The sequence below is a fragment of the Atractosteus spatula genome, chromosome 2 (genome assembly GCF_055471065.1).
Source record: "Atractosteus spatula isolate fAtrSpa1 chromosome 2, fAtrSpa1.hap1, whole genome shotgun sequence".
Lineage (NCBI taxonomy): Eukaryota > Metazoa > Chordata > Actinopteri > Semionotiformes > Lepisosteidae > Atractosteus > Atractosteus spatula.
In genome coordinates, this window is record NC_142707.1 from 68763157 (window position 1) to 68789032 (window position 25876).

At 39.4% G+C, this 25876-nt stretch overlaps 1 protein-coding gene across 1 annotated transcript; it reads left to right on the top strand.

Annotated features, from left to right (window-relative positions):
• Positions 1-345: 345 nt before the first annotated feature.
• mei4 (meiosis-specific, MEI4 homolog (S. cerevisiae)) lies at positions 346-24673 on the top strand. The gene is made up of 6 exons (XM_088936482.1): positions 346-403; positions 3273-3515; positions 6729-7270; positions 20720-20851; positions 24032-24082; positions 24623-24673. The coding sequence occupies exons 1-6, from the start codon at positions 346-348 to the stop codon at positions 24671-24673; spliced, it is 1077 nt and encodes a 358-aa protein (XP_088792608.1).
• The last annotated feature ends 1203 nt before the right edge of the window (positions 24674-25876 follow it).

The window sequence follows — 25876 nt, forward strand, 5'->3', positions numbered from 1 at the left end:
CCCCTGGACAAGCCAGCAACCTCACACTGTTATCACCCAACGCCACGTGAAATTTAATTTGTTCTTTTTTAAATATATTTATCTATTTCTTCCCAAACGTTACTTTATACCTTTTAAGACAACCGACACCACCCAGTTCAAGTGCAAGACGACATGAACCGCGAGAATCCACCGGCCTCGGGCAGAGACAAACAACTGCTTCCGCTTCCGCTTCCGGCAGGTGTGGTTTGAGGAGACCTCGAAGGGTTAAATATTCGTAGGATAGTCATCACAGTTCACGATTTTTACATTTTTAATACGATCAGAATTTGAATTGGGTAACAGCAGTCATTTACATTGTCTTTAATGAATTTAACTGGGAAATTGAAGACTAATGATGATATGGACAGAGACATCGAGGAAGGTAATGATGTGTCCGTCTGGCCAGTTTATTTTGATCTAACCTGACGGATCACTTTAATTAAACGCGGCTGTTCGAGACTGATTTTTTTATGTTTTTGTTTGCTAACGTCACGTGAATTAATTGTATTTTCGATTTAAGTCTGTAGACTGATTTCTGTACACTACGTTTACTCTCTTTTAAAACAAGTTTGGATGAGGGGAGACGCGGTCTTCATTTTCAAGTTCAAGTTCATATAAATACGAAATATCGTTCCTCTTGGTCCACGGGGCAAATAGAGGTTAATTCCACATTAAAAAAATAAAACAATAACAAATACGACTTGGAGAGAGAGCAGGAATACGAGGCAAGGGGGCAGGAAAGGAGGATTTTGAACAATGATGAAACGCTATAGGTCACAAGTGGAAACTACGCGCGAGTGTATTTAAATCTGACAGCGAGAGGCTCTTTACACGAAGGAGTGTGGGAGTGTGGAGCTACCCGGCTAATTGGTTGTACGTTAAATGCTGGCTTCAAGCTTTTAACTGATGGATTAAATCGTTGGGAAAAAAGTAACATTTAAAGACTTCCTCTGAAAATGTATTGTGGCGTTTCTACCATTTTTATGACAACCCGATGACTTCCCAGCCACCTGAAGAAGACTTCGTAGGCGACATTTCTCCTTATTCAATGTACTATTTCTCTTTACTCCTCAGCGTGGGATTAACCTTTACTTTTCCCATCTAAATTAAATCGTGTAGTGAGAATATTATGAATAATATCCGCTGGTATCACCTGATCATTTCCGTTAACATCCTGGAGAAGTCACAAACTCCCCGTTTACACGGTGAACATCTTAGCAAATAAGCTCGCTTCCCAATGAAAATCCAGTATCAATTTCTCCTTGGATTTTGGTATATCATTTTTTGTAGAAAGTGCGTTTTGCAGCACTAATACTTAGAAGCGTTTAACCTACTTTTTGTTTGATCGATTTCGTGGATAGTTCTCTTAAATCCTGCTTTTGTTTTAGTTTTTTCAGTTAGCTCCTAAAAATTCTGAATACACCCTAGCCCTCCATCTAGACGTTGTACATTATTAAATTCAAAATTATACATATGGTCTTTTCGATAAACGACCGCAAGGAGTTTGCGCATGCGTTTCGTTTGTTGTACCTTTTCGGTTCATGGGGATTTATTTTAATTAATCCAGACCTAGTGTAATCCCAGGTCCAGTCGTTCCAATGTATTCATAGCCCTGTATCCTCTTTCACACGTACAAAATGTGCACACGTAGACAATACATTTTACGTGGTGGGATATATATTAGAGCAATACGGTGTTCCCAAATACCTGAGGAATATTACAGGCCAGTTATTAATATTTTTATTATTGTTGTTGTTGTTGTTGTTATTATTATTATTAAAGCCCATACAAGGAAAATCGTTGTTTTATCATCTAAAACATGATAAAGAAACACAAGTGGTTAGAAGTCCAATAGAAGATAAATGATGATTAGAAAATGAAGCAGACACAGACAGCATTTTAATTAAAGGCTTCCTGAAAAGAAAGGTTTTGAGTTTGGGTTTGAATACACTTAGGGTGGGTGACTCTCTTATCCCAGAGCTTTGGGGCATAGCAGGGGAAGGCACTGTCACCTGTAGCATGTAAATGAGCTTGGGAGACATAACGATGATTGTAATCAGATGCCGTGGAAGATTGCAAGGTTTTCTGGTACAGTTGAAGTCAACAAAGGGCAATATTTCTGAAATGGCAGAATGATGTTTTTACAACATTTTGCACTTAAGGGTCAAAGGTCAAGTCAGGATAAAATATCACTCCTAAATTCTTCAGTTTGGATTGAAGTTCAAGCACAGTGCCATCTAGGGTTACTGCACTGGCTTTACATAGGTGATGGGAGGCGTCAAGTACAGCACCTTGTCCTCAGTCTTGTCATAGTTTAAGTTGTCATTAAGTTGTCAAACTTGTCATAGTTTAATTAGAGAGTGCAGAAACAGCTAACTCAGTGTCAGGTTTAGTATGGACATAGATTTGGGTGTCATCAGCTTAGAAATGATCATTCAGACCAAGTGATTTTAATATCTGACAGAGTGGGTAATCATAAATGCTGAATAGCATGGGGCCCAATATCGAGTCCTGGGGAACATCAGACTCAACATGTTCCGACATTTAAAATAGTCCTATAAACCTGCATCCATGCATAATCCATAGACGATTTTAAATACTTAGTTAGCATAAGAAAAGTTAACCATTATCTCATTGAAAAATTAATTAAAATGCCGTCTTAACTGAATTTTTCATCCAGGCCTTTTAGAAAGTAGGAATAAAAGGAATTTATAGATTACTGGTTCACCTACTTAAAACCAGGTGGTGATACACTAAGATGTTGTGTAAGAGAAATTAAAGTAAGATCTTGATTTAAAGAGATGAAATAAGATCTTATGCAACATTGCAGTGAATGTGGTTGGTTAGCTGGAACCAGCTTTCCTCAGACATGTCTGCTGTGCAGAGCATATTACACCTGTCAGCAAACACTATAATAAGGAGAAATGCCTTGTTGAGACTGACAAGATCTGTCATGTTAAAGTTTCACAGTCTTGATTTTGGAAGAAAAATGACAATAATCTGAGGTTTTATAATATTTAAAAAAGAGTGATTTGAATTGTGGTGCAAACAGGCATTCAGGCAGTTGTTTTTTAAAACTGATGTAGTCTCGAATGAGGGTTAGAAAATGGATTCTGATATGACAGATATGAAGATTCTTGAATATTAGGGTGGTACTCGCACCCTTTAATTATTTTGAGAAAATGCACAGCGAATGTGTCTGTTCTGGATTGGAATTTCTTAAGATGCACTGTCTCCTTCCTTATTTTCAGGAGCAAGCACGCAAACCTGGTACCGCAGGACAGCAGAGCTAGGTCTGGCCCTCGCTATCATCCTTAATAAACCGCCAGAGCAAAGCGGGAGGCAGTACACAGAATATCTGGTCACCAGGCTTCAGAGCAGAGATGAGAGTTGGAAGGCGAAAGCAGAGGAACTTCAGGAGAAAGTATTACAACTACAACAGGAACTCTTTCTCACCAAAATGCTCTCTAGACCTGAAAGCAGGGGTGAAAGAGGTACAGTACTTTTCCCTTTACTTGTTAGTGCTAAATGTAGAGAATGTTCTGTGAGATTACTGGCTGCCTAGTTTAAATTGCTTTAAGTATCACTGTTTTGTAAACAGGTACATTTGAAAGGGCATGCAGTACATGTAATAGTAATGAAGCCAAAACAGACTTAAGTTCAGTTCAGTATATTTGTCATATGCACGAGTGCAACGCAATGCTTATGCTTAAGCATGTATTAATATGTATTACTCCCAGCTTACTGTAGCAGGGTATTCATTTATGGCTACAAGAATTAAACGTGCAAGTGTCAAATTTACTGAGCTGTGTCTGCAAAATAAAAAGGACAGTAATGACCTTTGAACACAGCTGAATCTTTGCTTTCACAGACTGTATGTGATGCCTTTCTTTAAATGGGTCTTGAAGTTTGTAAGTCTGCAGCTTCACTAGGTATTATTTAAGCACCAGTACCCAAACAGCCGTGAGTCGTTGTTAAATTGATCTGATTAAGTCAAATCAATGAAATTGATTAAATAAATGGAAGCCTTTGGACCCCTCTAGCCCCTTTGGTATATAAGAGCCGGTTTATCCACGGCTGTTGTCCAGCTGTTTCTTGAAAGAAGCCAGGGCATCACCTTCAGCAACATGGCTGAGTACAGTGTGGTGAAAAAGTACGCCCCCTTAAGATTCTGTGATGTAACATATTTAGACACATTTGACCTTTGCATAGTCCACATTAAGTACTAATAGTAGATAAAATTGACCTGGTTTCACCAATAACACACAAAAATCGACTTTTCCATCTTTTATTTTACAAAACATCAGGCAGCATTCAATATCTGTGTGTGAAAAACCTTGATTCACTGACTTGTGACACCCCCTTTGGCAGCTGAATGTTTGAATTAAATGTTTCCTGTAAGAGTTGATCAGTCTCTCGTATCGCCTTGAAGGAATTCTGGCCCACTCTTCCTTAGAGAACTGCTTCACTTTTGTGCTGTTTTAGGGCTTTCATGTATGCAATGCTTTCTTTAAGTCCTGCTACAGCACCTCTGTGGGGTTTAATTAATAATAATTGCTTACACTTATGTAGCGCTTTTCTGGACACTCCACTCAAAGCGCTTTACAGGTAATGTTGATCCCCTCCACCACCACCAGTGTGCAGCCCCACCTGGATGATGCAATGGCAGCCATAGTGCACCAGTATGCTCCCCAGACACCAGCTTTCAGTGGGGAGGAGAGCAGAGTAATGAAGCCAATTCAGAGATGGGGATTATTAGGAGGCCATGATTGGTAAGGGCCAATGGGAAATTTGGCCAGGACACCGGGGTTACACCCCTACTCTTTTCGAGAAACACCCTGGGATTTTTAATGACCACAGAGAGTCAGGACCTTGGTTTCACGTCTCATCTGAAGGACGGCGCCTTTAGGTCTGTACTTTGCCTTGGCCATTTCAAAATCCTGCATTTTTTTTTATTTTTCAGCCATTCTTTTGTAGATTTCCTTGCGTTTTGGGTCATTGTCCTGTTACATGATCCACCTTAGCTGTTGGACAGTGGTCTTTCATTTTCCTCTAGAACAGTCTGGTACACTGTGGAATCCATGATAAAGTCAAGGACAGCAAGACGTCCAGGTCCTGAGTCGGCAAAGCAGGCTCAAATCACGCCCACAACTGTGCCTGATGGCTGGTTCTTCCGGTCAAAGACAGTGTTTGGTTTTCGCCAAACATATTGTTTTGCATTATGGCCAGACAGCTCCACCTTTGAGTCAGCCAGTGCACAAAGATCTCGGATATCTATTGATGGCAGATTTAAAAAAAATAAATAATGACAAAGTCTATTTTTTGTCGTATTGGTTAAATTAAGTTTTATCTACTGTTATGACTTGGTGAGGATGAGGTGAAGGCCAAATATGTTTAAATATGTCAAACCATAAAATCTTAAGGGTGTTTTCTTACCTTTTCACCACACTATAGCTTGTTTCATAGTCCTACATCTCTTTTGGTAAAGATATGCCTTCTGTTCTGTGTTTTAAATGTCCACAGTTCAGCATTTGCAACCTGTCAGTGTTGGACATTCCTTTAAACCCTGGAATATATCTGGTTACTTCGCTCTGGACTGATTCCACAGCAGACATTTTTTGTTTGTAACATGTCCATAATATTCTTAATGTGTTTTCCAAAGGGCATCTCTGCATTTTTAACTATACTGTATATCCTAAAATTGTCTTGTTAACTGCTTCCCCATATTGAAAACACGTCTCAGCATAAAAGTCCTTTTCGTAAGTAACCTCATCAGCCTCCACATTTCCCATGTTGTGTGTATAGTTCGTCTTTAATGCAGTACCTGCAAGCAACACCCTGTACTTGTCTATGTTCAATGTGAGATCATCAGCCAAGTCTTTTCCCATTCTTGAGAATTTTATTTAAATCTTTGTTTATTTCTTTTGCGGATTCTACAATGTTTGTTTATCCTCATGTTTTGGTATCATCTGCAGACTTTCCTCGATTACTGATTTGGAATTAGGAATAGCAGTGGGTTTAGTACCGATCCCTTTGGATCACTTTCAGTTTAAAGATGATAGGCATTTGGGGAAATGGGGTGCGTCTAAACTGAGAATTGGGTAAAAGAAGACAAAAGGTACAGATAATGTTGAAAAGGAAGTATGATGATGTAAATAAGGGTGTTATCTGATAGTTATAAAGCTTTATACAGTATGTAACTGTACTTTAAATAATGCTTTGAGTAATCAATTGTAAATGACCTTACAGAAAATCCCGTATCTAACAAGGTAATAAAGGTTTAAGAGCAGCAGAGTGGTGCAGTGGTTAGAATTGCTGCCTTGCCCTCCATTCCTTGGGTGCTACCTGTGTGGAGTTTGCATGGTCTCTCCATGTTTGCGTGGGTTTCCTCCAGAGGCTCTGGTTTCCTCCCAAAGTCCAAATATAAGCTGGTTGGTTAATTGACTTCTTTAGAAATTTAGCGTGTGCGTCTGACAGCCCTGTGATGGACAGGCGTCCCGTACAGGGTGTATCCTGCCTTCTGCGATTTGCTTGCCAGGATAGGCACTGACTCCCCCTGCATCCCTGCAACGGGATCGGCGGATTAGAAAATGGGCGGATGTTTAATCGGAACGACAACACCAGGCCCTCCGGGACCCGAGGTTGAGGCTCCTGTGTGAAAGACAAGCCAGCCCCTCTTCATGAAGGCTTCCGCCTTTTTGTTTCAGGAGAGAGCTCCGTGGAAACACTGTCTCAGGACGTCCTGTGTTCCACGAGCCACGAGCCGAATCCGGAAGAAGATTCCGGATGCGACACCGGAAACACGGGGAGCCTGCTCCCGAGTCAGGAACTCGGGGACCTGGCCGTGCAGCAGGCCTCTTCAAGACGCGAGGTCGCGTTCGGGGCTTGGAACTTCGAAAGCAAGAAGGTCAAAGCCGTTCATTTCCACACCAAGTTTTTACGAAATGTACTGGGTCTCAGAAGAATCAAGGAGTTGGGAAACGCAACGCCCGACCCCCTTGCTTCTGACCAGAACTATAGCATAATACGAGATTCTGTCTGCCAGTTGCTGGACTGTGTGTCGTTCTTGTACCGAGACTGTAAGGCTGCCCTTCCCAGCTCGCTCCTCCTTGAGGCTGGCCAGGCTGCTGCAAGTGCGGTGGAACAGGGGAGGTTGTGTGAGCAGGCCTGCACACAGTTTGTGAAGAAAATGGAAGAGTTCCTGAAGGAGTTTACGGGTTTAATACTGGAAAATAACCAGCTCAATAGGGTAAGTGTAATTAGAAAGCTCGTCCTTTTTAGTTGCTTTTGAAACGACATCTAGCGTGTCACCTGCAGTGTCATTTTTAATTTTCTTTTCATATAAGATGAGTATTTCAATCTGGTTAATATCAATATCGTTTTATACCGTGCAAATCTTTTAATACCGTCTGTTAATCACTTAGCAATTTTTAATGGCAAGTCTTGATTAAGTGCCATTTAGTACTCTAATTAAAGTGTGTACTCTGGTGGAGGGTATTTAAGGAATTGCTATCAGAAATGTGTCTGATAAGGAGAGGCATCAAAGCTGTGTGATAATGCTGTATTGAAAGTGCTGTAAAAGCCTTGAGATTATTATCAGACGTAGTGAAGACTTGGAGGAAATGACAAAGCTGGGCTTACACAGTGTGTTAGGTCTTCATAATGTCTGGGAACGATAAGAGTTATGTGACATTTGACTAAACGATTCTGAGAATCTCAAACATTTCCACATATAACAGGGCCTTCAGAGTTTGATGTTAAACCTGGAAAATATAATGCTTTTCCCCACTCTCGTTTTCACACAGCTGTGTATAAAAGATATGTAGCTGTCTCTTATTCTTATGTTTTTCTTAGAAAATCTTTCAGGAAAAAGAAAATCTTAGAATTCAATTTCAGAGACTCAGAAATGTAACTGAAAAACATGGTTATTTGAGAAGTTGCTGTATTATTTCAAATCAAATCAAAGTTTATTTATCAAATGCACAACAATACAGCGTGCAGCAGTAGTTGCTGGCAATGAAATGTCTATTTTAGTAGTATCCTCGTAGTACTTTGTCGACATGACTGGCATCTTGTCACTGAATTACTGTTTTGCTTGTCTTGGGGAAACAAAAACCTGAAATCTAGGTTTCGTAACTAGATAGTTAGCAACCTTACCTCTCAGTCTTAATAAAGCATACGTTTTCTTACTGTAAAACTATGAACTGAAAAAGGTTCTTTTTCTAGAGTGCATTACCTCTTGTGAATCCATGTTGTCTTGTGTCTGTCTGCTCCACAATCTTGTGTCAGGCTAGAGAGGCTGTCAACCCGAGCCTGTCAACCCCCCCCTTAAAATGGAGGTTCATCTGTCTAGCAAGAGGACCAGAGGTTGGGCTTATAGTATATAACCTATAAACTAGATTCAGGTTTTGTTATAACCTGTAGTTTTTTTTCTGTTTGCCTTTTTTTTGGGTTTGGTTTCCCTTATTAAACCTGCTCTTATTTTGTTCCTTTTCTGTTGGATTGGTATTTTGGCATTCTTTTTTTTTTGGACTTGGCTGACTGTGCACGAGTGAGTCACAGGGCGCTTGTGGCTCACTGACTTGAGGATCTCATCCTGCTGTTTTTTGAAAGATGCTAAAGTATCGGAGATGAGTGTGATAGGTGGCTTGTTCCAGACTCCCATAACCTGTTATGTAAGGAAGTGCCTCCTCTTCCTAGATGTGAAGGCACTGTCCCTGTTTTTAGTTTGTGTACTCTGGTTCATGTTTCATTGCTGATTCTGAGGAAGTTCATAGGGTTTTCTTTGTCGGAGTCTTTGAGGATGTCGAATACTTAAATCGGGACCTCTCGCATTTTTCTTTGTTCTTGTCAGTTCTTTTAACTTGTCAGAGTTGGACATTCCTTTCATCCCAGGAATGCTCTTCTTTGAAGTGATCCGAGAGAGTGTCGAGAAGTTACCAAACGTGGCCCAAAATAACTATCATTTATTAACTTCCCTTCCTAAAGGAAGTAAATTAAGCAGCAATGAAGTTGATAGTTGCTTGGTCAAGATCATTGTTGATGATTTTATATTTGTAGGTTATTTTTGCTACCTGCATATAAAACTCTACAAAGGAACACATTTTTCAGCATGGAATAAACCTTTAACTTGTTGCTTTGCAGCCTGCGCATGCTGACGCAGCTCCCTACTTGACCTACTATAAAACTCTACACTTTTGTATATTACATTCAATCCTAGTCTCGAAATTGAATTTCTTTAACGGATTCTACAGTGTTTACTTATCCTAATTATTTAGTAACTACTTTACCCACTGGTGCAGAATCCGGAGCATTGAAAAAAATCCGGATGAGCTGTGGCCCTTACACAGATCCCTTTGGAATTCTACTTAATACCGCTGCTGTGATCTCTCAGCAGTGTGTTGTTTGTCCCAGAGGTAAATAAGTGACATTCAGGTAGTGGACAAAAGATGGCGACACCATTACAAAGCCATTTAATTGAGTGTTGTTTCACCTCGTGTGGCCATTAAGGCCTGTATGCACCTTAACAGAGTCTTCCCAGTGTATCGGCTCTCATCTGGCTGATGGAGGCTGCTGTCACAGGCGTCGTGCTCGATTCGATTCCGATCTGGAGACTGAGAAGAAGATTAGTACGTGTGGAGAACATCGGTGTCAGGCTCATCAGACCACTGGGCTCTGAGGATGAGGGCATTGTCATTCCGGAAGACACCCCTCACGACAGGAAAGAGCTGCTGCAGTATGGGGTGAAGATGATCATTCAGAATCATGAAGCTGTGATGAGCTTTGACCTGGCTTTTGAAAGGATAGGCGCATCCAAAACCAGGAGAAATGAACCAGTCAATTGATCTGAGGAGCTGGTCTCCTGTTTTGCTTTGCACTTTGAATTAATACGCAGATATCATGATCCTGAAGTTTGTGGTTCTGCCCACTGTTGTCCTGTGCTGATGGTGTCCTTCTCTCGGAGTTCTATGCTGACATGACCTTAGACACCGTTACTCGGGTAGAATCAGCAAAACGCACTCCAGCAATCACAAAGTCACTGAGGTCTCTTCGTTTCAGTCAGAATTACAGGCGACCAGGCCTGAACAACATTTTTATACCTAACCTGAAGTCTCCTAGAATAGTGTTTAATAAAGGGACAAGTAAAGGTTTTTTGCCATGCTGAAAAGAGAAGAAAAGAAACAAAGCACACCTATGTGAATTATCCCTCATTTACCCAGGTATTTCTGTTTTTTGTGCACTAGCTGTGGTGTGCAGCGTGAGTAGTAACACTTGCTGCAGTGTGTTGAAAACTACAGTTACTGTATGTGTGGTTATCTGCTGGAAACAGACCAGACTGCGTCAGCTTTGCCATAAGGTGATTTTTCTGTTCCGCGCCTTTTCAGCTGACAGGGTTCTGCTGACATGCTACCCATGATGTGCTCTTTTGTCATGATTGAAAAGCGTGTTTATACCATGACCGAGGAGACATCAATTGTAGTACCATTTTTGTGGATTGCTTCTTACCAAGTGGTGTATATACAGCTCATTGACAGCAGGTGGGGTTCATCTAAACCACTGTATTGTGCGCTTTAAAAAGGAAATAAATAGCAAGGCAAATGGGGACCGAATCCTCTTAGGTAAATGCTTATCTTAGTGACAGCTAGTGTGCTAAAAGGCTTCTTTTCTCCACATACTGTATACGACACAAAGGACTGTCATCCTTGCTAACATTTTTTGTTTCTTTGGAAGTAGTGTCTCTGCAGCAAGCTAACAATTATCAAAGCGTCGCCAGTTACCTATACAGCTACAGTAAACAGTAAGGCTGCAAGATAAAAGAAATATAAAATAGCAATGTTTTCTTCTCGTATTAGAAAAGAACATAATTCTGTGCAATTCCAAAGCTGTATTAATTGTAATATTATTTTAGGCAAAGACTGGCATTTTATTTTTGTCTGTTTTTATTTTTTTTTAGTTCACAATTGTTGTGCTGTGTGCTTTCACTCTGAAATAATGTGGTGATAAATTTTGTGTTATAGACTGCTGAAAGCAAAAAGGTACTTCATACTTCTAAGACAGTGGGCCGTTCTCTCCTGCTCCCTGAATGCTAGTCTGATAAGCAGGGAGACAAAAAGGGGGCAGGTAGCCTATATTGGGGGGAAATAAAAGACAACATGAATATCCTTAACTTAACACCTTTAAAAGGTTTGCAAAAATGGGGACTGTCTCATTCCTGGCAGCGATATTGTAGTGTAGGAAATCCGTACACCGAGACTGGGCTTTTTCTACGAGTACACTATGTCAGTGTCTGTCTTATTAAGATGTAATATTATAAGATTTAAATGGATTTTCATGTCTGATTTTCATGTTCTTGGGATTAATAACAGTGTATTTTATAGGGTGATGATTGCCGGTCATTAATGACTGGGCATTATTCAGAGCTGAGTGACTCAAATTTGTCATAACTGCCCCAAGCCCTTGAAGCTCCTTGTTCAGTATTTGTTCAGGTGTTGCTTTTTAATTGGACTGCTTATATCGTGTCAGATATCTTCATTTTACCTTGCATGTGCTTGTGCAAAGGGTGAGGCTTCCTTGTTTAACTTTTGCCGCCTTTGTTTGGTCTTCTCCAGCGCTGCAAAGTCAACGTCATTTTCCACCTCAGTGCATTTCAATTATGCTAACCATGTTACAGCTTATTCCTTGCTCTTTTGAAAAATGACTGCCTTCGAACGGCGAAAGGTTATTCATAATATGTGTACAAACAAGTTTGAGTGTCTTCAAAACTGTTAAAGGACTAGGAAAAAGTTATGTTTCAAATTTTCAGCAACTAAAGTGGCACACCCTGAATGGTGTTCAAGGCATATAACACTTATCTCCTGTATTGAAACTGTCAGATTTTAAAAGTAAATTTACTTGAATGATTTCAATAATTTCAGAATCGTTTTATTATTTTCAGTTATGAGTTCCTCATAACTCTTATCGTGCTTGTTCCTGCTTTCAGTAATGGCGTTTCCCTGTATTAATGTTATTATGTAACACGACCCTCCTGTTCAGCCAGAGAATTCTGTTAGTTTGTGTGGTCTTGCTGGTCTTCGTATAAGTACATACTGTAGATGCCCTGGTGCTGCATACTTTATTATTGAATGCAGAATTTTCCTTTGTCAGTTACGGCCTTGGCATCTCCATTTATTAGCTTTTAAATTGTGTGCAATCATTTACATGTCAAAAGTGTTAAATAAATGCAGTCACAGTTGAGTTGGGAAGGGCATTCTGTCCCTTTATCAAATGAAGATGAATAGACGCACTTTATATAATGCATCTGCAGTGCCATTGACTTGTAGTTTATTAAACAAACTGTTGACACCCGACCGCAGAGGAAAAAACACATTTGGGTAATTCAGCATGGTGGTGTGGAGTTTAGAGCTGTTACATTACACACCCGAGGTCTGGGGTTCAGTTCTAGTCTCTCGGGGATTTGTCTCTCTGAAGTTGTTGAGTAATTTGCTGCCAAGTGATAGTGGCAAACCGTGTAAATGAGAATGATTGAATTCATTGGATTGGTCAGATATCACTTCCTTTAGAATCATTCTGAACTGTCATGACATGCAGGAAAAAAATAAAAGGTCAAATTAAAGGATGGAATTGTGTAAAAGGAGAAGTCTTGATTTTACCTCCTGGATCATATTCTAACGATATTTATTACTGCCCAATACTTTAGACCTGTCTCATGCCATACCGTGAAATGCTTTCTCCTCAAACTCATCATTTGGTAACTACTGTATGTAAATCTGAATTTGCCGTAACATGTTGAATGCTTGTTTGTAAAGGTCAAAGGAGGCTTGATGTCATGGACTAAATTTCCTTCATTGTGACTTCTCTGAAATCTTCTGAATAGAAAAGATTTGAAATTGAGGAAAATACCACCCTGGCTGAAGTCTTGTTTGAGAAGAGAGAAGTTCCTCTCTGCCCTGTCTTGCTAATCTTTGGTCTCCTCTTCACCATCAGCAATAATGCTTCACCCTCTACTTTGACATTCCTTTCCCCTGGTGGATACGGTAGCCCTTGCCAAAGATTTTGTGATCACTGTAAGTGTTTCTACTTTCTGGTCCAATCTCAAGACATTTTACAATACAAGCTATGTACGGCTGGGTCTGTTAAGTACCGGGGTGAGAGACCTCCACAGAGAACCAGACTGCTGCTGTCAGTGGTATGTGTGGGCCAGTAGGTGGCACCCTTTCCTCCACAGTATGGCAACTATGGGCAGTTTGCTGTGGCATGTCTACCATTCTTTAGATGAAACTATGAAGCAGAATCCTAACTAATTGCCCATTAGTGATTCTATGACACTGTTTGGAAAAGTAGGGGTGTTAACCCAGATATCCTGCCTAAATTCATCTCGGGGCATGAGCAGTCTGGCCTTCCCAAGGGTGTACAATTACAGGAAAGCAGAATATGAAGGAAGACAGAGAGACTTAGAAGGGGACAGGATAAATCTGGAATCCGTCATAAATGGACGGCAGCGTGTTGGAGGTGTTTGGTTTTGTAAATCATTCCAAGGGCAAGAAACTGAAAGTCGGGAAGGTGGTGGCCCATATAGTTAAATAAATCTGAAAAATATAAGGGGAAAGAAAGCACTTTATTGAGAATTCAAGAAGTCTACGGAGTTGACTTGTCAGATCTCTTGTTCGAAAACCCCTGCAGTGTTTGCAGGACGTCTGCTTCTTGCTGGCATGATCGAACTGCGGATTGAGTTTTTCAGCACGCCTCCAGAACAGGCTGATACTAAAGTCTTGCGGACAGACCCCTCTGCTTCACTGCTCGGCTTCCTATATTACACAGCTGCCAGTCTACTGCTGTATACCTGGCTGCTTGTGGCACACACTAATGGTCTACAGCTGCAGGCTGTTAAGACACAAGCTTCTGGAGAAGAGTAGTATTTTGAAGACGATTTGTAGCGTGTTGACTTCTGTAATCTCTGTTTTAGCCTGTTTTAAAGATTGTTTTGTGGGTGTTGTTTTTGCAGATATTTATCTTGAGAAAAACACTATCGGATGAGGGCCAGGGAACCCTGTTTTTTTGTGAATGGAAATATTGTTCGTTGATCTACTCCATTGAAAGTAAGACAGGAAAGCACCATTTTTAGTAACATCACTTTTTAGCAAATGGAAGTTTGGTGAGCTCTGCTGTCGCTATTATGATTTCAGTCAAGGGCAGTTTGCTGGCTGAACAAACAGCTGAACATGAATGTGTATCAGTGTTTTAGGGATGCTGTATAGTGATGACTCTGTGTAGCTGTGACACATTTAGACTGGAATTATTGTGGAACCTGGCTATTCTGAATTGAAGCTGAAGGTATAATGTGATTTCAGAAAGGTTCCATTCTTAATAAATGCATTTATGTAGACAAATTGCTAAATAAATGAATTTGGCAATATATTTTAGGTACAAGATGATTGGAATGCCTTTGGTCCTGGGTTCGAATCTAGACTGGGGTACCTTCTGTGTGGAAGTGCTCTGGCTTCCTCCCACCTTCGAAAAACTTGCTGGCTGCCTTAATTGGTCTTTAAATTGACTTTGAGTGACTACTTGTGCCCTGCAATGTTTTGGAATCAAAAGACATAGCAGACACATCCATCTGAGAAAGGATGAATTGAATGAAGATGATTGGGAACCTTTTCACAAGTTTGTCCTTCAGAATTCAGTATCATGGTACAGCGTTCGACAGACCGCAGTGTTTGGTTAGGCTGAGGCGACTGGGTATTGAAGAATTAAGTCAAGTTTTGAGATTCTTCTTAAAAGGCAGACCGTTTTTTGTGTGCTTTTACTCTTCTCTTCAGCGAATGAGTAAAGAACACTTACTTTAAAAAGCTTTGGTAATTGTAGTAAAAAGTCTGTTTTGATCTGTGTAGTGTTTAATTACAGGAGATTTATGCTTAGCTTTAAATGTGCTTGAGGTATTAGAATGAATATGTATTTTATAATGTAAGATTAAAGCAGTGGAGTTATTCTGTTTTCAAAATGAAATAATACACATTGCATTTGTATTAATCGCTAAAGGGATACAACCAGTTATAGCCTCAGAAGCATCTGATGATGACAGGACTTGCTCGTATACTGTATGTCACATTGTGGCTAGGGTGCAGGAAATATAACTGGAAGCGTGTGCGCTTGAATCACAGGTGAGACACTGCTGTTGTACTTCTGAGCTAAATACTTCACCCGGATTGCTCTGGTGAAATACTCAGCTGTGTGAATTATACAGTAAGTTGTAAACTAATTGGGATAAAATCCAAATAAATTGGTAATAAGTAATTCTTTCTAGGGTAGATTTGAAAAGCGAAGAGCAAACATCATTAGTGTTGTTTTCACTAGATGTCATGTGTCTTTTCTTTTAAATTTAAAAAACAGGACATTTTATAAACTTACATTTCGCAAACATTAAACATTTTTGAGCATTTATGATATGAGCTTTATTTTGTACAGGAGGTTTTCAAAATTGCAGTTACAGTACTCGCTCGCTTAGAATTATTTTTCCTAACAGCTTTTTTTCTAGTGCCTCAGGACTGTCAGCTTATACAGCTTTGTTATATTAATTTGACCCGTGTTTGAAAAACTGAAGTCTTTAGAACTGCCATGGATGTTTGGATGTAAAATAGTGTGCACGAAACATCCTTCAATCTTCTTACTACTTCATCCAATTCAGGGTCGCCACTGCCAGAGCCTATCCTGGCAAGCAGGGGGCTCAAGGGGGGGTACATTCTGGACAGGGCACCAGTCCATGGCAGGATGCACACACACTGACGCCAGGGCAGATTTTACAGAAGCTAATTAACCTAATTTAACTGTTCTCCTGCAGAGCACCTGTGAGCCTTGGGCTGGTGCTGTCTGTCCTGTAAGACCTTATAGTGCTGTCAACAGATGAATGAGTCTTCTCATTCTCTGGGCAGAGCGGTGGTTCTGTGGCTAAGGATCTGCGCCTGTGGCTGGAAGGTTGCTGTTCGTATCCTGTGGCCGGCAGAGGAATCCTACTCCGTTGGGCCCCTGAGCAAGGCCCTTAACCCCAACTGCTCCAGGGGTGCCTTATAAATGGCTGACCCTAAGCTCTGACCCCAAGCTTCTGTCCCTCTCTGTGTGTCTCATGGAGAGCAAGTTGGGGTATGCAAAAAGACAAATTCCTAATACCAGAATTTGTATATGGCCAATAAAGCGATCTTATTTTAAAAGATGGGCATGTGAGAAGTGTGGATAAAAAAGCCCCGTATTCTTATCATCCTTGATTAATCTAAACACGTCATGCCTTTTAAGAGCTTTGTATCTGTCAAACCAGACACGTTTTCCTGTTCTGCTTTTTAGAAAATGTGAGTTAAATATAAATTAGAAGAAAATCAATACTAGTTTTTCATAACTAGTCAGATGTCTCTGGCTGACAAACAGTGGTCAGCAGTGTTTATTTCAGAATGAAAACCTTCACTACACAAACATAACTCAGGTTTAACAGTAGGTATACTGTAGCTGATCATCTTGGTTCAGTATTTGTGCTGCAGCCTGATAATATTGTATTTAAGTATATCATGATTGTTAGCCTGACTATTGCTGTGCTATTTCACAATGGATGAGGTTTAATTTAATAAAACAGAGCCTATAATTGGAGATCTTGCAACAAAAGTTTAATTTACAAACTTTATTATTAAACACTAGGGGAAATGTTTTTTTTGTGTAGCAGAGTTCAACGCAACAAGACAACATAACTGTCACCAGCAAAGAGGTCATGACAAACCATATTATCCGTTTTAATGCCTGTTGGGTTTTAGATTGTGTGGCGAACACGTATAACTAGTGCTACTACCTTGACAGATACTGTATTTTCTGAAATTGCTGTAGCTTGTCATATTCCTCCCTGGGTTTGCTGATAACCAGATTTGCTAAGGCTCCCTGTGTTTTTACAGTGGGTGTAATATGCACTTATTCCACATTATTAACTTCCAGTACCTAAAAGACACATGCTGTTGCATTATAATTAACACCATTCATATTTGCACAGTAGAGCCTGATGGGCACATTTATGGGGAACCTTGGCTCTACCTCTCTCACAGCAAGCTTGCAATAATGGTTTGAACAAAGCATATATCACGTCAAGTATATAATTTCTTTCTGTGTGAGAGGTGCCCTTTGAAGCACTTTGTATGTTTCTTTTACAATGAGGAGAATATAACTGGTGTGCTATAATAAGCCATGAAATGTGAAATTTGAGCAAAACATATGGTAGCAAATATTTCATTTTAAACAAAACAGCAAATTGTCTCTTTAGACTGTCAGCGAAAGTACAGTAGCTGCCATTTCTTTTCCCAGTTATATTTTTATTACAAAACCCAGTATAGGATCTTTAAAAGTAGGTAGATGGATTATGTCTACAATTAGACATTGTTAAAGTTAGCTTTGGTGGTGGACAGAAAATAGTAGCAGACTAGGAATTCTGGAACTCACAAATTGTGACTGTGTTGTTCGGTGTGAAAACAGCACAAATTAATCAATTTACCTGGGACACGGGAGGCATTGTAGCATTAAAACATTGAATAAAGAGAAATTGCAGGGCTCCAAGTCTAAAAGTCTAAAGTCTTGTAAAAGACTTCAAAAGAATGTGGGAATGTTAACACCATAACCTTAATTGCTACGCAAATTAGTGTACCCCTTGATAATTAGTGTACCCCCTTAAAAATCACCATTTAGGAAAAATCCCAAAAGAGATCCCCATGTGTTCTTTCGTTTCTATGTTGTATGTTTTTTTTCAGATAAAAAATATCTTTATTTTGTCCAATTAATAAGTGGTATTTGGTCTAAGAGTCCTACCGGGTGATTATCTGTAGAAGCTGAGGATTTAAAAACATTATTGATCAAGCAGTAGCAAATGAATTGGTCTAAAATTGGATTTGTAATATTCAAGTAATCTTTCAGTAAACATCTGTGCTTTTTGTAATATATGTAACCATTTTCAAAAGATTACCTTACAAACAGCATAATCTTGAACTGCAGTTCATAAACTGTAGGCTGAAGACATTGCTTTATAGATTAATATTACCAAGAATATTAATTGGACATGATGTACTGGGAGGTACAAAAACACATCACAAGAGTATCAGAACCTAGAGAAGTTTTTAAAATCTTATAATATAATAAATGTGAATGTGATTCTAAATATTATGTACAGCTTAGAAAAAAGAAAATTAAAGATATTTTGTAACTGGAAATCTCTTTATTTACTTTCACATTTAGTAATGCTAAAGTAACGGGTTTCGTGATTTCCACAAAATGTCCTTGCACAATTAAAACACCTCATTCAGGCTTTATGAAAAAAAGTGCATTTGTATAATTGTAAACCCTTTATGACCTCAAGCCTTTAATTATGCATTAATTGTGTTTATTCTAGTTTGTCCATTTTCTATTTTTAAAGATAAAGGACAGACCATGTTATGCATGCATTGTTATCGTCAGCATCAGATGATGTGACGGCAGCCATAGTGCACCAGTACACTCACCACACACCAGCTCTCAGTGAGGAGGAGAGCAGAGTGATGAGGCCAGTTCATTGATGGGGATTATTAAGAGGCCATGATTGGTAAAGGTCAATGGGAAATTTATGTATGCAATTTCTAATTACTGTATATGGTCCTTATTGCTATAGTGCTGACTCACAACCTGTTCTGTCATGCCTGACTTCCTTGAACAGAGTAATCAAAATTTCATGCTATTTCACTAGCTCACATATAGAATCTAACATTTTATTCTTAACCCTTCTTGAATTAAGGTGTAAACGTTTCTTCATTAGGACTGAATTTTGTGTTATGGATGTGTGTGGAGTGATGATACAATAATGTAAAAATAACCAAATAAAATTACATGAAATTCAATGAGACCTTTGGAAATGATACCAGAAAAGAGTAGTTAAGAACCTTGGCACGTAACAGCCGTCCTGAGAAATACATGTGTTTTATTAAGTATGATGTTACCGTGTAGTACATTGTGATCTTGATAAGTGCCCACTGTCTTTATTACTTTGCTCGAGACAATATTGTAACATTGTAAGAGTGCCTTTTGTTTTAGGTTTCACGTATCTTTATATGTTTTTTAAAATAATGAATTTGGAATAATTCTTTACTGTATTGCTAAAATATAAAATGAAATGAAAGAAAAATGTGGGTATTTTCTTTCTGCATGGCCTGCATATGTTCTGTTTTTTTTCTGGATTTGCTGATTTGTGTTAGGTAATCTGTCTATTGATTTAATTACATGTCCAAGGTGCAGCTTCACTTAATAATACAGTAATATAGTTCAGTGCTTTACATGTTTTTGCCTCTGCAGGTGTACCAAGCTGTCAGGTGATATCTGGTGCTTTAATAAAAAACACCTTTATCAGAAGGGAGAAAAGACAAACAACCTCATGAATACAAATCATTACAGGAGGTGAAAGCTTGTCAGATAACTTGAAAGGCCTTTCCAGAAACCATTGGGCATATTATGTTGGTAAAACAAGTCAATAAATTTCCCAGCTCTGTGATAAAAACTGCACTGAGAGGAAATATTTAAAAGAGTTGCTTTCTGTAATGCTGTGTGTAGCATATTAAAGACACTTTTAAAGCCATTGGAAAAAGGACGAAGAAGGATCTCTAGGACTATCTTGCTAAGATGGTTTTGCAGTTGAGACACTCTGTTTTTATTTGAAATGAATTTGTTTTTTTCAAGGGCACAGCATCTCATGCAGCTCATTGGCAGAGAAGCTGGGCACTTCTTCCAGAGATAATATTAAGGAAAAGGTGTCTTCTTGCCTCCTATAGCCGTTTCTAGTTTGTTTTATACATGAAATCTTCCTTAATAAATACCAAACAAAATTTTGTATTGCACTCCAGTGTTCAAATATTTTCTACAGCTGCATTCCTATGACATTTTTCACAACTATTGATTACACTATGACGATCATGCACTGGGTATACTGTGATAAATGCGGAGAAGCCTCAGATAAAGCAACCTCTTTCTCTTTCCAGCAGCTTTGGGTTTTCAGATGGTACAACCTTGATTTTGTGTATGCTAATTAATAACAATAATATTGCATTAGTCACTTGCAGAGAATTAAACAAGATGATCTCCGATCTCATTCAAAAAGAGTGCTTGTCTCAAATATTTTAACAGATTTGGATTTTTCTTGTCATGACTGAACTGCATTGCAGTATGCAATTTTGAACAAGTCTGAAAACCAGTCTTGGTGTTTTAAGATGATATACTACTCTTTTGGGCCAGTCTATAGCTTCCGATAACATGGGTGGTCTGTGTGCACTGTGTCACATTCTCTCATAGCAGCAGTGAGAGAAACAGTGCAATATGCAATGTCTATACTGCCTGTAAACCAAGCTATATTCCGTGCACATTGTGTACTTCACTTGCATTATTTCATAGGATCACACTGACGTTTTAGCTAGTTATGTAATTGCCTTTTTGCGTAAATTGCACAAAATGAATCTATTCCATTTACTTTTAAAACCTTAATAAAATCACGTTGATGCTATAACTGTTTTGATAAATTATCTGTGACTGAAGCTAAAATAAACATGGCCACAGGTGCAGGACATGCTCATTGCTCAGGTCAGACAATCCAGAACGTTATGTGTTCTGGTGTCTAGTCACGTTTTTGACATGCTGAAAGCTTATTAAATCTCTTGTGATCTTTCAGTTTCAGACGCAGGAGTCCATAGCAGACTTTCTGATCCTTCTGGGAAGAAGCAGCTTGTTAAAGTCTTCATTCGTCTGTCACCTTCTTTCAGAAATCAGCCACTTTGCAGATGAAGTACAGCAGGCATGTCAGGTATTGCTGCTTTTTTTATTGATGGCTTGAAAACACAAGTGCTTGGAAACCCTGATATTTCTTGTAGAAATAAATGGACAGGAGAAGCTTCAGTTTCTACCTTCATCAGTATCATAAGCCTTCTGTGATCTTGAAGTTTCTTATCTAGATTTGTCATTGTACAAAATGCAAAGGCTCAGTGTTTCAATTCACTTGTCGAAATAAGTGCATTTTTTTTTCTCACAGAAAAAAATACCGAGCATCAGAAGAAACGTATCACTCTATGCCTGTATTTCTTATTAGAAAAATACAACTTACAGACTTCAGGCTATTAATTAAGTGGCTTTGGCATAATTTTGATTAAATACGCATTCACGACGGGGTGTGATATATTCATGTTACCACAGGAGAACAATGTCTTTGTACCATTGCTTTGTTGAAGGCTGCACTGAGTCACCTCAGGTGGACTCGCCAACTATGGAGTCAAGTCCTCTGTAGGGATGAATGAAGGTTTTGCGTCGACAGTGCTGGTGGCACTGTCATAGAGAGCTATACACCCATCTCATGTCTACAACCAGGATATCCGAGAGTGATGGGAAAGAAACCCACAAGAACTGGCACAGGGTATGCATCTCGGAAGTACAGAGATTGCTTCTACCAGTGGCCAAACACTCACTATGAGCTTGTGGCTTTGACAGTAATCCCCCTGTTGATCTGCCATGTTGATGACAAATGCTAATAAGCAGAATGAGTATACCTATCTCATATCTGTTCTATAAAAAATCAAAGAGCATGCCATGAAAAAGGTTCTTTTTCCTGATAATCGCTCTGTGAATTTGTTGCCGTTAAAAGTGATTTTCTCGGTTTCTTTAATGCCTGGTATATTAACAGTGAAGTACATTCCGAAGGAACTTTAACAGCTTCCTGTTGACTGTTAGATTCACTCACACGGTGCTGTTTATGCTTTGAACACCACGCACATACAGAGTTCTGTTTCTGTGTGGTATGCATGATTTTATCAGCAAAAAAAAAAGTAAGCAAAAATCCATGGGATACCTTTCATTATTATCGATAGGCGATAGAAGAGCATGACTTATATTTTGTAATCTTTTTTTCACAAGCGTACATTTTACAGCCTATGAATATAATATAAAAAACATCTTCAGGTGTCTGCTTATCTCAACAAAATCTGTCGTATATTGTTTTATGTTATTTGCTTAGAATTTATAACAAGTGACATGTTATAAATGTCAGAGAGGAGATTTGATTCAGAAAGCAGTGATGTGACACTGTTGAAACTTAAGTAGTAGGAAGGTGGTTTATGATGGCTGTCTTATAAGCTAAAGGTGGATCAGGGAAAACGGATGCACACTTTCTATACAAATATAGAACGTACGTTGACATTATTTAATAATAAATGTTAATGCTGAAATAAATAAGAAATCTCAATGGGAAAATGCTGGAGAGAAAAAAAACATATAAATCAGAACTTTCAACATGGAAATATATGAAATAATACTCAAAGATAGTAGTTTTCAACAATCCAGAGCTGAGATCTATTCAAGTTGTAACATGGGAGAGCTCCAAGGTAAACAAGGAAAAGTTTTCAAAGTTTTACTGATCACTCAGTGTTAATGCGCTGGTGCCCAACGTGATAAAGGCAGCAATAACGAAATACCTTTTTGAAGAGATACCAAGTTTCCATTTCCGAATGTGGCACTGGTACAGTTGAATCACCGTTTCTAACTGAGTTGAGCTCAAGTGAGTAAGTGGCACCATGTAGAGAAGTAATTTATTCAGACCCATGGTGCTCAGCTCCAGTCTGGGTGGGCAGCAGTACAGCAGGTCTCCTGGCTCTCTGCACATCTCCAGCACCTGAAGAGCTGGGAAAGGTTGTTCATTTGGTTAAATTAAAGTAATAATCTTTAAAAGAGTGCCAGAAGTTCTCGCTTTTTAACAGCAAAATATGAGGCCCTGGATTCTTTCTTGCACTGAACTGTGACATTTGGTGCTCCATGCAAACTGTTTTTTTTTTGTTGTTACTCTGTTTTTATTAAGGCCATTTCAGCATGAACCTGTTACTGCACTATTTTTCTTTTCAGTATTTTCCTTCTCTTCAAACCAAAAGAAAAAACTCTTCTGGTGACACATTATATATAAAATGAGCCTCATGATCATTTTAACTTAGGGCCGTACTGTCTGTTGCCAATGCTATCGAAGAAAACAGACACATGATTGAGTGTACCGTAGCTGTGTACATTGCTGTCAAGCTACAGGCTCATGCATATATGTTGCATGATTGACAGATAAGCAAGATGATGAAGGCAATTGGATGATTGTAGGTGATGTTAGAAGAGGCTGTTTTATCCTCTCAGTGAAGGAAGAGTAAAATAGTCAGGAAAATTGCCAATCCCCAATTTTAATGCATCATTTAATTTGGAGACGAAGGTGAATAAATAAGTTTTATATAAAAGTATATAAATTTAAAGTCTTTATTGTATAATTTTGATGTTTCCTTTTTGCAAGTGCTTGATTTTTTTTTCCAATCCTAAGTGAAGTGGCGCTTGTTCACAATGTAGGAAAGGCAAAGGCCTTGGAGATCCACATCAATTTACTTTCTAATGGATAAAGCAGGTAAATCCAGACTTCCCAAGCAAGTGCGGAATCAGAATGCAAATTACAGGGAATGAGAACAAAAGCAAGAGCCTTAATAGAAAAGGCAGAAGGTTTGATCCTCAGTTCACAAATCCCTATGAAAAATCTGCAAGGAAACAGGTTGTCCTGAATGTAAGCTCTAAATATGGTGTGAGAGAAATATATTGATTTAAGCCACCAGTGCGTTTAGCAGACACAGCAGTGGGAAACAAATCAATAGCACATTCTCTATTAGTTAATATAACTTTGCGATGTCCACATTTGTACTCTTACTCTTTGACTATAAAATTAACTTTATATACGGAAAGCAGCAGCTGCTGCAGGCCAGAGCCGCTTAATCTTTGACAGCAGTTATTTTTTCCACCTGTCGTGGTTGTCACCATTGCACAAAACTCCATTGACGAGCAAATCAAAGTGTTGAACTAACACGCTTAGGATATTCAGCTCTTGATTGTGTACCATAGGTAGAAAAGGGATATCTGGGTGTTAGGCTGTGTGTGGCCAGTCATGTTTATCCATCCGTTTCCTAATTGCTTTATTCTTCAGGGTTTCCGCAGAGTTGGAGCCTATCGTGGCAAGCAACAAGCTCAAGGCAGGGTACACCCTGGGTGGGACGTCTGTCCACCACAGGGCACACACAGACACTGTTACGTTCTGGGGTTTTTTTGGCTACCCTCCCGGGCGGGGGTCCGTTTATTGAGGCGGCTGTGTCCCTAAATTGGATCTCTCTCTCTCTGGATTGGTTGAAGAGAGCGGCCCGGTTTTAAATGCCAGTACGGGACGTCCTGGGAGGGTGTCTGAAGAGAGGTCTAAGAAGAAGAAACGGGAAAACGTGCGAGGTGTCGGATTTGTTTTCTTAGCTGTGGTGTAGGGTTGGGATTGTTGTTTTCCGCTGTAGTTTAGTATAGAGTAGAAAGACAGCTTGGGGAAGCCTTTTCTTTGGCTTTGCCACCCCTTTCTCGGGAGACGGGTTTAGTGGGTAATTGGGTTGTAGAATAGTGTAGTTAGTTGTTTTTTGTTATTCACTTACCCCTGTGTGTTTTTTACTTCCTAGCGATTTCCTCTGTCCTACACGTGATTGTGTGTATTTCTGTCCGTTAAACCCTGGCTCATATGTTAGTCCCCCTTCGCCCCTAGGCTGAGCCATATTCGGGACGTCACATATTTGGGGACTCTTCCGGGATCTGAACCCGGGACCTCTCGCACCCAAAGGGAGAATCATACTCCTAGACCAAGGGGCCCACACACTCACTGCAGGGTCAGGTTACAGAAGCCAGTATGTCTTGGGTCTCTTGGAGGAAACTTGAACACCCAAAGGAAAATGACATGTTTATTTGAAACCTTGTTTTCTTTTAAGATAAGATCACTTTATTAGTCATATACAATTTCTTTTATTAGGAATTTGTCTTTTTGCATACCCCGACTTACTCTCCATGTGACACACAGACAGAGAGAAGCTTGGGGTCAGAGCGCAGGGTCAGCCATTTATACAGCACCCCTGGAGCAGTTGGGGTTAAGGGCCTTGCTCAGGGGCCCAACGGAGTAGGATTCCTCTGCCGGCCACAGGATACGAACCGGCAACCTTCCAGCCACAGGCGCAGATCCTGAGCCACAGAGTCACAGCACTGCCCCATTTTCATATTATGGTCAGGTCAGAATGTTGTTAGGATGCTAACAGAACCCGTTAAACTGTGTAACTGTGTGTTGATTGTTCTTGCTCAGAGGCGCTTGTAGTTCATGTTGTCAAAAAATATGTATACCAAGATGTTTCAGAACGAGAATTTACTTGATGAGGGGACATTACAAATGTGTGTAGAAAACCATCAAGCGAGTGTATTTTGTAAAAGAAGCATTGTGAGACATGCTGATAAGGCTATAACGACATATAGTGTCAAGGGAAACTTTCATTAACTCGCCATAATCAAGTGAATTAAAAACGCTTTTGTTCTTGTAGCTTCTACTTGGTATGACATTTTACCAGTAAAAGAAATTCTATCAACAAACGAATAGTATCGGAGCTTAAGAAAGTTTACTACACACTCACTGCAGAATTCCTGTTTTGATCACTGTTTCTTTATTATTCATGGTTAATAGCGTCGTTCTTGGATTGCAGGTGTAGCGCTGGGTTCTGGAATACTGACTCTTGAAGATACCATTTTCCATTCCTGTTTTAGATTCTTGGAAACATCTGTGCTCTTGGCTTCATGCATAAATATCTGAATGCCTATAGTGGCCAGATGAATTAAAAAAATATATGCTGCATTTTGATTTTCATTAGAATTTAAATATAGTAATAGTGTTGAAATACCATATTACTGTATGTGTGAGCACCTGGGAAATAACTTGAAAAAACTTGGGAATAATCCATAAAAAATAATCTGACCTTATTTG